Here is a 13223-nt window from a genome sequence, read left to right on the forward strand (position 1 = left end):
CCTGAAAGGAAAAACAGCAATAAGCACATAGGCCTAAAGGTTTTAAGCTGAATAAACTGAAACTTTTGTCTGTGTAGTATTGAATGCTAACCCACACATCCTGCTGTACTTGCATCACCTTTTCTTCACAGCAAATATTGTGCAGTAAAAAAGGCCATATAGCTTATTGAAAATCAGTTCTTTATAGGGAATGTCACCCTGCTCAAGCAACTGCTTGAGAGGAGCCTTTTAAGACTGCTGGTGTAAAGACAATGTTCAGAATTAAATGCCAAAAACAATGATTTAAGATTTCAGGGTCACTGGATTATAGCAGTATAAGTGTTCACACAGCACTATTATCATGTAAAAGTAAGTTCACATTCAATAATCATTTCTTACCCAACACAAAATGCACAAATCTTAGGAACGTGTTCAAGTTGCAGTCTTCAGACACGTTTTCCGTGGCTCTGACAGTATTTTGAATGTAAAAGTGTGGTGTTGTGGTTCTTTAGCATTGCTTTATTTTGACATCTTTATTGGATTTTCTGTTGGTTACGGTTTGAGGTCCTGTACATGCTGTTAATGTAGACATCAAATAAACAATTCAGAAGTCAGATATCATCTATGGTGAGTGCCGGTTGTGGGTCAATAATAATTTGAAATACACAACAACACATTGCATGCTCCATCAACTTTTAGTAGACAGATACAGATAATGGGAATTGGTCCCAGGTCTTTAAGGGGCACCTTACGCATCATATATTTATGGCACCCGTGCATTAGAGACAGACAATGACAGGTTGTTTTTCATTGTGAGAGTCTGTCAAAGATACGGCGAAGCAGGGCTTTTATGCATGGATTTTGGAAGACCACTAAACTATGTAGAATCACACACTGTGAGATGTTTATGCCCTCCACTTGATATTGAGGAAAAATACAGGAGTAGAAGTAGTACAGAAGAAGATGACAAAAAAATAAAAGCCACATAGATGTAAACTTTAGCAGAGTTATTATAGTTTTGTTTTTCATTAGTTTTTTATTTTTTTCTCTTTTAAATTTGGTTTTGTTTCAGTTAGTCTCCAGAGTTAAAGTTTAATTTTTATTTTCGGTATAAGATTATTTTTATTATAATATTGGAAGTATTTGTTAGAGGCAACAGTTAAGAAAATTTAAGTCAGTCGTGTAGACATCCCATGAATACATGCAACAATGGCTCCTTATACTTAGTCTTTGTCAGTTTGGTCAAATGTATCAATAGAACAAAACTTAAATAATTTCTGCAAATTTTTATATTATTGTAGCGTAGTTCTTTAAGTATCCGGTATTGTTAAAGTTAGTTTTTTATTTTTATTTTCATTTCAGTTGACGAAAATGTTTTTTACCACCTACTTTTAGTTTTTAGTTTAGTTTTAGTTCGGTTTAATAGCCTTCACCTTCAGCTCAAAGAAAACAGCACAATAATGTTTTGCCATAAAAAAATTAAAATAGATTACTGAGCTGTTTTTGTACCTGCTCTGGTTATAATGCACTTCCACTGTATAAACTAGTCCAGTTTCTTGACTGTGTGTGCTTCTTCCCTTATTCCCTGACATGACGGCTTCATCACTGGTTCCACAAAACCACTTTAACTTGCCTGCCTCTGAGGACAAATCAGTAGCCCTGGAACTGTTATAGACGTCTAAGCATCTGACATAAATACAGCCCAACAGACAGAGAGGCTGACATATGTGACGCATGCACATGGCACTTACAAGCCAAAACTGAGGCTCATGGGCAACATCAGTAACAGTATCCTCAGCAACAGTATCTCTGCAAATCAGTCCACTGTATCAACAACACAAATTGGATGCACCGCAACTGCACCCACTGCTGGACACACTGTCTTCACTTTGTAAGCATTTGTGCACAGTGGTTCGTGGTCATGCATTTATGAATAAAAACATATTGCAGTTCATGGAGAGTTCTGCCTTAAGCTTATGGTAGCACTGCAGGATTATTTAATACATCTGGCTTTAGCTCGTCAACCACCTCCAAATGGATTTGGAGTGTGAAACTAACCCTGGAAACAGTTTCTTTCGAATGTTATCATCACCTGTTCATCACTCCTCTCTATTTTACTGTTTAATGACATGACAGGTAAAAGAAAAATTAGACATCCCTAGAAGCTGCTCAAAAGAACTTCAGTCTCACTTCTTGGTCGGTCTTATCTGTTGTTTTGTCTTGCTCCAGGGCACCTCGGCTGTTGTACAGAGAGAGGGATACATGTTGCCCTTTTGCTTTCCTGCCCCACTTCTCCAACCTGTTTGTGGATTAAGACAGCCGCCTCTCAGCCTCAAGCTCTATCCTCGAATCTTTGGGCCACCACATTGAGCTGATCTGCATCTAAGGCTTTACTGAGCAGCTATAGATATTGATGTAATCACTGCTGCTTGTTGTGTATCTAGTCTCACTGTCACTGATGACAACATACTGTAGGTGCTGAGACTGTAAGAGACTGTTTATCAGTCATTATCTCCTCAAGGATTTTCAATGAAACATGGCGAGGGTTTGGGCTTTTCATGACAGTCATAGCTGTACAATGCATTTAGTACAGACTGTGGCCTTAAGGCCATATAGAAGTTGCAGTGCTGTATATCTCTTCCAATAAATGGAGAAGAGGAATGTCATCTAGAACAATATTATACAATGACCCACTGGCTTTGTAGACTTTAGGAAACCAAGGTCATAAATAAATCATACATCAGACAATCACCCTATCCTAGTGCAGTAACTGTATCCCTGGGTTATCTTCTCTAGTTCCTCTGTCAGAACAGTTTCTTCATTCTGAGACACATAAACACAGCAATGAAAAAGAAATTATCCCTAGTAGGTCAAGAACCGCATTGGTAAATCTCATTTTTATTGATAAATTCATTCTAAAATGAGCAATGGACTTTCCAAACCATGCCAAATCAGGGAAAAAAAACAAAAAAAAAAACAGTGAACATTGCCCAAGGAGAGAGGGGTCAGTGTGGGGTTTATCTGTTTCTCAAGCTGTCACGCATTCCTGAAAAGGAAAGCATGAAAGAGGGCTGCAATGGTTTAGAGATTTAAAATGCTATCAGCAGTGGAGCACTTCTGACTGCAAGTGGTCTACCTGTCTCCCAAGATAACCTGACGGTGGGCTGAATACAAGCCAGACCTGCTGGCCTCCCTCACAGAGTCCAGAGATTAGATCTGCTCTTGTTTCAATGTTAATGCTCATTGGCTATTTACCTGAGGCATAGCAGGTTAGATTTACACTGTTCACGTACTATATGACCATATGTGTGCATTTTCTTGTCTCTCTTACTCTCCCGACGAGTTATCAGTATTGGCGTATTTTTAGGCTGATAACTAAGGAGAAATTACAGTGCAGAAATGCCAAAGATTTATTTGAGATCATTTAGAAAGAATCATCATATCATAGTTAGTCTAATATGCAGTTTTCAACTGAAAATGTGGCAGGCATTTTGAACATCTTAGTACATATATAAGTCAGACAACTGAGTTTCCCATCTGGGGATCAATAAAAGCTCATTCTATCTAGGTCAACATTCTTTAAAGCTAATACAAGGAGTTTTTAACTGGTTATGAAACTGTTTCAGTTCAATACTGATGCCTCTATATGACCTACATAAGCAAACAAGACCAACCGCAAGAAAATTGGTTTCTGTATAGTTATTCTTAAAAGGATAGTTCACCCAGAAAAAAATTGAAAATTCAGTCATTATCTACTCACCCTCAAGCTGACTGAAAGTCAAGTTTAGTTTTGTATAGTTGTGTGCAAAATAGACCTCAGGGTCTTACCTATTTTGTCATGGTTTGGGAGGGGTTCACAGAATGTGGCTAAACAGAACTTTCAAATCCAAGCAAACATATATATGCTATGTATGCCAATAAGAATCCATGTGATTACATATACAGTGCAAATAAATCATTTAGAGTTCTTCTTTAAAGAATCCTTAAAAAAAAAGAGGCATCTGTTTGTTACTTTGCTGCCAATTTGCATGTGATTGAGGTTAGCAAACTCTCTAGTTGGAGGTGGACCAAATGCAACTGCTAAACTACACCAATTGACAACTAGCCATGTTATTGCATAGTGTTATGGTCCAATAATGTGTCAGTGGAACAGTTGAGCACTATTACAAGTAAGCTCTTATATGTAGACCACTGCAACAGTCTAGAAATCCCAAGTTAGCTGCTTCCAGTCTGCTTTCTTTCCAAACAACAGTGACTAGGTAACACAGATTATTTCTAAAATATTGAGTTAAAACACATTTTATGCAGGGATAGTAAATTATAACAGTCCCACTACAAGACAACCAACGTACACAGAAATTCAAATTCAATTATCATTTCTCATGCACCAGGAAATGTAATTTGTCCCCTTACCCATTTCTGTTATTTATTTAATCAACTCTGCAGAAGTTCTGTGGAGTGTAAAGACATAATTGAAAAATCTCTGGCAATCCTGATGGATAACAACCCCTTACACTGAAATACAGTCCTAATTGGACTGTGTACACATAAAGCACTAAAAAGCTGTTTGAAGAATAAGCTCTATAATAATAAGCTCTAAGGTATAAATGAACTTTTTACCAAGGCTGTAGACCAGACTTGTGGCCCGTGGGCCAAATCTCGGCCCCTGATAGGATGCTGGGTGGTCCTCCAATCATTTTCTAACTGACAATGAAAAGAAATTAAATCACACTGGGACATTTTGTCCTTACGTCCTACACGTTAGTAAGTGGTCATAAATGTTCCTTGGCTGTTACTGGGGAGTTGCACATCAGCGTAAACACACTAAAAGAAATTAAATATGCTATGTATTATTATTATTGTAATTTTATTATCTTAAAGGCACCAGTGAATGGTAGCTGTCTCAGTGCTCTGAGGTAATTTTGGATTTTGTTTATATAAATAAAGAATATCAGCAGATATATCAATATCTGAATTTTTTATTCCTTAATACTGACATCGGCACCAAAAATTCAATATACAGAATATATCTATTACTCTTTCAAATGTAACCATAACAGTTACAACTACGATGCAGATGCAGCTATTAGATTTAAAATATCAGATTTATCGGTCATTCATATAGGTCTAGTGTCAATCCTTGTACTAAGTTAATTTAGTTAATAATCAATTATTGGTCTTTTAAACGTTTGCATTTTGTCTTATAAACAGTATTCATGTTTGTTTTTAACTGGCCACTGGCTTCCTTTCATTCTGAACAGTGGCCTCCAAGCAAAGTAAGTATCCCTGCTGTAGACTGTCTAAATGTAAATGATTTAATGACAAAGAAAATATGGTTGGTTAAGTGTTTGTGTCTATTATGACCCACCTCCTGTAATTTAGCTGAGGCTAAAATACCGTCCAGAAACAATGACTGTAGTCAATCAACAGCATCACTCTCACGACTCTCATAAACTACTCTCATTTTGATTAACCCAGTTTATTAATTGGGCCCATCCAAATGGACTTTGCATGCCTTCATGACATTATTTGTGAGAGCAACACTAGTTGTAACCCTGTATGCCACTTTATAGAACAGTTAATGACTTCATAATGAAACTGATGTTATTTATGATTCTGTTTCGCACATGATAAAACTGTGACAGTACGGCAGCAAAAAGCAACTTTATCAGTACACATACGGTAAAGTGACTGCATTTATCTGGATGGAAGGTAATTGTCAAGTCAAATGGGCTTCTGTACAGTATCTGATTGGTTTTTTTATATTTTACACTATCCTTACGACATGGAGAAACCACAGATGTAGCTGGAACCACTTTGCATTATTCCAGTAACTGTACAGCAAATGGAGGCAAAAACAAAACAACATCGTTATCTGCCGGCCCGAGGAAGTTTATGAGCAGGTGTGAAGAATGAAGACGGAAGGAGGAGGAGCAGAAGAAGGGCGGAGGAGGAGGGTGAACCCCATGAACAGACTGGCTCCACAGAGCTGTCTTGGCTCTCTCCCTGCCGAGAAAACAATCCAGCCGGTGCTCATTAGCAGCTGGAGTTTCATTACCACAACAGTGGAGCCTGTTTAATGAACCCTCGATGAGAACATGCATCCTGCTTCCCCATTTGAGTTTAGAGGTACGAGGTGACGTGCCCCCCTCAAGCACGTTGAGCGCTCTTATTGCACATTCCAATGTGTAAAACCACAAATGTCCTTTGCTGCGAGCACAGATGGAGTGTCCAATGAGACATTACACCATTCTGAGGTGAGACTGTTGATAATAAGTAAAATGAGGATTGGAGGGTGGGGATGGCGAGGTGATAGTAATCATAGTTTTGACTGACATCTCAGCTTGACAACATACTCTAGCTGTTTGTCTAACTGTAGATACCGATGGCATTTCATTAAGCATTTGACCAACAGAGATAAAGCATCTTCATGCAGCGATTTACACCCTTGGGGCACAGTGGCTACGCTGTGAGGACTCTCAAGAGATGAACAGCACAGATTAATGAAGCTTCATCATTAAACAAGGAAAAAGACAAACAACATACAAAGTTTCCGCTGCCAGCTGTTGATTAAAAGAGCCAATATACAGATATTCAGTTTAGTTTGATAACGCAACAGCTTCCAACCTTGTTTGGTAATTTAAGTTGTACAAAAAATGCCCATTAAGACTTGTTTAGGACATGAAACTCAAAGTTTTGGACTTTAAACTTGAGTGCAAAGACTTGAGACTTACTTGTGACTTGCAAAACAATGACTTGGTCTCCCCTCTGTTGATTATAAATTTTGAACTGAGTCTTTATAAATGGCACAAAACACAGCCAGTTTGCAAAACTGCTTACTGTTTTAAGAACTGTTTGAGAGCTGTGGCTGTGAGATAGATCACTTCTCATTGATGACATGTTTTATATATGAGGACATACAAACATACACATATGGACACATGAAACGGACTCTGTTAAGTTCTGTATTCTACCATGGTTAGGCCTTTTTAAAAGCCCTTTATCGTGTAAACACATTTGATTGCTAAATATGCATATATTAAGAAATGTTTTCACTGTTATCTCCTAATTTAACAGTAACAATAATAGAGTTCCATGAATAGCACAAAGGATGACATGGTCTCCAATACGTGTTAACAAATTAGTAGCATGCTATTTGCAGGAAATGTCAACGAAAGGTCAGATTACTACCAGTAAAGTTATATAGAGAAGGGAAAGCAATACCATGGACCCATTTACATGGCTTAAATTCACAGAATACTTAACAATATAAGTTGGGCCAAAGATTCAGCTTTGACAACATAATCAACACATGAAGAAACAGGTGTTAAGTACTTGGGCTTGGGTCTTGCTGGAGTTGTAACGGGGGGAGGAAGGGGGCCTGTGAGAGACAGACATAATTGTGGGAGAGGACAGGATCTGCAGTTCAGCCTTGATTGACAGAGACAGAGCTCTGACCACAGCTGAAACAATTTTGACAGGCGGACTGTCCGCCGCCTGTTGCAAATGCACTCATGCACGCAAACACACACATACATAAACAAACATAAATGTACTTGCGGACACAGACAACATAAAAATACACATGCACAAGAAACTTTATCCTTCCTCAAAGACAGAGTTGTGTGAGATGACTCCACTGCAGGTCAACACACGTTTCCTTTCTTAGCCGACAGTCCGTCATGCTTGTCCACAACAGAGAGCACTGGAAAACTAAAAGTCCAAACCAAGAGAGGAACAAATGAATACAGTAAAAGCCTGCATGTAAGCTTTAATCATATCTGAGAATAGCCAAAAAATCTTTAAAAGGACATTGACCATTTTAGTCAAATCATAGTATGCCTGAAATACCACAGAAGCTGCACTCAAGATGTTACTAACATGAAGCAGCATTTCTGGACATGCCAGAGAGGCATCCTTCAGCACATCACCCAACAAAAAGGCTCTTTACAACTCATCAGAACTCACATTATTTGGGGCCTAAATGTCATGCAGTTCTCATGCTGCAAAACCTCCAATGGATTTTCCGACTCAGATTCTTCCAGCACCATATCAACATTCCACTGTGAAGCTGACCTTGTTACAGAAGCTGCAATGTCAAACAACCATCTCGTCCTGTCTCAGCAGTTAGCAAAAAAAGCATTGTTTACGCTGTCTGAAGTAGGAGACAACACAGGCTGAAAGATGCTCTCTTTACTGACAAAAGAACACCAGATATATCCTTGTCACATCTGATGTGCGATGCACATTAATACAACTTAATCCAGTTGATGTTAAAGGCCTCATCCAAACCCTGTAACACCGACTCTAACTGCATGGTGTAACTGCAAATGAAATTCAAATCCTATATGTGTGAATTTGTCCGCATGGGAGAGAAAAGGAGAGGCGTAGCATGTGTAGCTGTTCTCAGAAGATTCTCCGCTGTGCATGGAGCCCATTTATCGAATGACTGTACATGGCAACGATAAAGGCCACATGTAAGTAGCTGCCTGACCTTAAAAACAGACTGGGTGTTTCTTCAGTTCCATGAGAGCTGAATCAATATTTGAGTACATGTACAAGTCACTACCAAAGCTACAAAATAAACTGTGAAAATGTTGTAAATGCCTGGAGCTGCTCAAGGAGAAACCAACTGCTGCTGCTCCAACAGTTATGAGCAACAAAAATGTCATATACTCTCGGCACAACTGGATTAGACACTGTGATGTCACTTCTTATTTGTCATAAATTGACCAGATCTGAAACTGTTATCTCTATCATTGGGAGTAGACCAGAAAAAAATAACGCAGTATGCAAAATTCAGTTTATAATCTTGGCTTGATTTGTTTGTGTTTTCTCTGTGTTTGAGACTGAATCAGTTGGATGGTTCCCTACATTTTGTGCAGCAAAAGATTCTCTGGAGGCTCAGTCAGAAGATCTGTAACATACTTGTGAGACAGTTACACTTCTTATATTGGCTGAAGAGTAATTTTAGACAAGAGCATAATTAGAGAGCCAACACTGAGTACACAAGTCTGTCAACAAGAGCTGTTCTGTACACACAAGTAGTTTTGTTAACGTTAAGTACACTCACCTTGAGCATTATTTTTCCTTTCTCTGCGTTGGGAAGCAAGAGGGAGCCGGCAAAGGTTAGTAAAGATTCTTCCTAAGGCAGCGCAGGCATGTGAATGTGTATGTTTATGTATATGTGTGCCAAGGGGGGTGTCAGGTCTGCAGAGGGGGGAAATGCAGGGCGAATAGTAAGGTGTTGAGTGACAGCAAGAAGGGGGAGAGGGGTGTTTGTGCAACTTGCAGTAGGTTTGCATTTATACTAGAGCTGCAATGATCAGTCGCTTAATCAATTAGTTGTCAACTATTAAATTAATCAGCAACTACTTAAACAGTCAATCATTTTGAAACATTGATTAATAAAAATGTCTAAATTCTCTGATTTCAGCCTCTCAAATGTAAATATTTTCTGTTTTTTTAGTCCGATATGACAGAAAACTAAATAGCTTTGGGTTGTGTACGAAACAAGACATTTAACGACATCATCTTGGGCTTTGGGAAACAATAACAGACATTTTTACAATTAACTGACAATGTATGGATCAAAAAAGTAATCGATTAATCGAGAAAATAACAAATCGGCTATGATAATAATCATTAGTTGTGGCACAGTGTACTGGCAAGAATCCAGCAATGCGATACGTATAATAATACAGGGATTACAATTCAATATATTGCAATACGTTGTGATAGTTGAAGCAAGGTGATATATTTCTTTTTTTGTCTAATTTAAGGAAAATGGTCATAGTATAAAGTATACAGCACAATATACATACAATTTGAGTTAAAAGTTTACTTTTTAAATGCAATCAGCATAGTTAGATATGTAACAATGCTATTATTTAGCATTCTACCATTCAATCTTGGCATGTATCACAACATAGTGTTTTTGAGAATCGGTAACACATTACAAAACATAACATCGTGCTATCCAGGTGTATCAATATTTTCTTACATCCCTAGTTAGTTGCAGCCCTAGTTTATACTGAAAAACACTGCGTCATTACTAACCCAACAAGCCAACCCAACTCCCCATAAATTTCTGCTCAAAAAATCCAAACCAGGTCTCTCAAAATGTAATAGAAACAGCATACAGCTCATAAACTAGCTTACCAACGGTGCCAGTGCACCAGCTGTCAAGAGATAACATTTATCTGGCATCCGCTGTCTGCCAGTAGCCCGCTCTGAGTCGAAACATTGCTCTGTGCCAGTCGAATGTCAGACACACCCTCATGCCTTGGTATGCAACAGTCAACAGTGACTGGGCTGCGCTGGGTTACTACTGTCTGTATATGTGAGCCATGTACAATCAGAGGGCACTACTTTCTGTGTTGCCTTTTGCTAAAGATAACGCATCCTACAACTCCACTTAAGCCTAGGGGGAGGAATTTGAGCCTGTCCTGCTCTGCTGGAAATCAAAACAGAGCACTTAGTGGAACATTACCCCCCCACACACACACACACAAACACACAACGCCCAAAACAGGAGAGAACAGGCAGCAATAAGTCAAGGCACACCTCACAGAAATGTGGGAACACAAGAAGACACATATACTAAGGACGTGTCCTGTCCTCACATTCCCATAAAACAAATCCACTGCTTCTTCGGTCAGACGATGTATCCCCAAACAGCGGAAAACTGACTCCTCTGTAATCTAAACACACACACTTCAAAATAAACATGACAGTATTGTGTGTTTGTACAAGAGGTTACATGAAGGTACGTTGTTCAAACACACTGGTACTTACATGGACCACTCAAGCAGGAACTGATGCTACCCTGAAATTACTTATCCCTGACCCCATGGACACAACAATGATATTCAACACATGATATGCAACACAAAACACAAATACAATGATGAAAAATGATCACAGCATGAGCGCAAAGTTGTAAAATCCAGCTGACAAGTCTAACTGTTTCCAGTCTCTTCAAAAACACACTCAAGTGAACAAAAAGCAAAACTCACCATTGTGTAAGGACTCCTTGTTATCGGCCACTTTCCTCAGCGCTGAAACGATGGCATCAGAAGGAACACGAGGACTCTCCACATATTTGGGCTTCCTGATTGGACCTGCTAGCATGAACCGAAGATACAGGGAGAATGAGACACAGAGAGAGTGTGTCAGAGAGTGAGAGAGAGAGAGAGAGAGGGGAAAGAAATGCAAAAGAGGAGAGAAACAGAGAGAGAGAGAGTTCTCGCTGGATTAACGTGTTCCAGATGGGACTAGAGATGAGAGGCGGTGGTGTCTTAGTTGGACAGGCTTGGCTGCACTCCGTAGCTCACATAAACTCACTCTCTCACACACTCACACACACTCTCTCAGACGGCTCCCTGCGCTGATAGCAGCTCTGGTCTGTCTGACAACCCCAGAATATTGTCTGCATGGCTGGAGACTCCCAGTAAAACACTGCTAGCCGGCTCTGGGAATGTAAACTACAGCAGGAAACCACAACAATTAGCCCCTTCGTGAACTTTAAAAATGAGTGTTTCAAACACACACGCGCACAGAGTTTTTCTGCATGTTGAACCGCGAGCAGTCCAATGAAAGTATACCCTCAAGGATAATGGATAGATTAAGGTCCAGGTGTCCTCGTGCACATCAGATGATGTATCTGGGACAGCGGTACAGTCCTCTGAGGACTGTCTTTGTCTTTAGCGAGGAGTCGAGGTTAGCTGGCTGCTCTGTTCCCTCTGCTCACACCGTGACAGAATTAGAAAATCCCACAGCTCCACACAGAATGCTTGCTCACTGTGCCGAACTTTAAGACAAACCATACTCACCCAACTAGAGACACAGCTCCTTTTCCATCTTTGTGTGTGCAAAAAGATTTGTTGTCTCAAACACATTCTGTACAAACTGCCTTTTAATCTGCTCTGAACAGACATAAAATACGGTTCTTTCTTTAAGCGGTAGCAAAGGCCTACTAATCTTTCCTAAGAGTGGCAATATAATTGTTTATACATGCAGGAGATCCAGCAAAGACACTAGACTAAACTCTAAGCCATGAAACAAACATCTCCTGAGCAACAAGCTGTGCTCACTTCAAATCTTCTTCTATCCCACAATTTCTTGTGTAAAAAAGAAATATATTCAGTCCAGACACAAAAGCAGGAAAATAATCTCAAAACATGAGGTGACTGTATAATTTAGATCCATAAATCCACAGAGAATAGCAACAACATGCTTCCCCTTACACCACTCCTCCATGCTCCTCCAACCTTGACCTACTGTAACCCAATCCAAACCTCCTCCTCCTCCAGACTCTTGTTATCAGATGACTCTATGTGTAACCCCAGTCATAACATAAAGATTAGATGGGAGATAGCCATTTCCTATTATTTGATAACTGGTCACTCCCACCTCAAGGAAAAAAAAAGATGCCCCGAATCAGACGGAACATTTTTTTAAACCACAGCTGCAATCTTGGCCGCACATACTCACACTGGAGGTTAGTGAGGGGGGATAAGGCGAAGGGGGGAGTTACAGCAACAGCCATGTGAGAGGAAATGATCTGGAAGTGTCATTGCAACAAACCAAGCATGAGAGTCAAAGTCAGCTTGATGCACAGTGCCATCTATGGATATGCGACTTGAAATGCATAGAGAGGAACAATGCTTTTGATACCCGTGAAGAGCTTCTGCAAACTGAGTGTTCTCTTGCTTGTTAGAGGAAGTCATGAAACAAAGCCACACAAAGAACTCAAAATAAAAGCCCAAGGAAGCAGCAGTCATGGTGAAAAATAGTTTTAAAGTTGTTGATATTTTCTTTTAAAAGTACTATAATCTAAACATTGGACTTCCAGTTTGTACAAGTTGATGAGGTCTAAGCCTCAAGAGGACTGATCCAGTGAAGCATCTGCAAAAGCAATCCAAGTCAGCCTGTTATTTGGCAGACAAAAGCCAAAGAGTCTGTCCTGAAAACCTCCATTCATTTGTGGATGGTCAGGCACAACCTATTACCCAGGAGTCACACGGCCCCAATTAAAGTGGAACTAAAGAGACAGAGAGGGCTGTGTGTGAGACACACTTAGCTCAGGTAAATATCTTGGACCAGAAAGATCACTGCAAAATATGTTCTGTTGAGTGTATTCCATTTAAAAACAACAGGGGGCATAGTTGGAGTAATTTAAACCATATGCTTAACTTCAGATTCAGTTTACACAAAGTGCCAAGAGGAACACAGGATCCACA

At 39.6% G+C, this 13223-nt stretch overlaps 1 protein-coding gene across 1 annotated transcript in view; it reads right to left on the minus strand.

Moving 5' to 3' along the window:
* Positions 1-13223, minus strand: part of LOC146323032 (protein TANC1-like) — a 137767-nt gene that overhangs the window by 72160 nt on the left and 52384 nt on the right. The window contains exon 4 of the mRNA XM_084725223.1: positions 10998-11102. Within this exon, the coding sequence (XP_084581349.1) occupies positions 10998-11102 (105 nt within the window). The remainder of the gene's footprint in view (positions 1-10997; positions 11103-13223) is intronic.

This window comes from Lutjanus erythropterus, chromosome 8, assembly GCF_056507025.1.
Source record: "Lutjanus erythropterus isolate fLutEry1 chromosome 8, fLutEry1.hap2, whole genome shotgun sequence".
NCBI lineage: Eukaryota > Metazoa > Chordata > Actinopteri > Lutjaniformes > Lutjanidae > Lutjanus > Lutjanus erythropterus.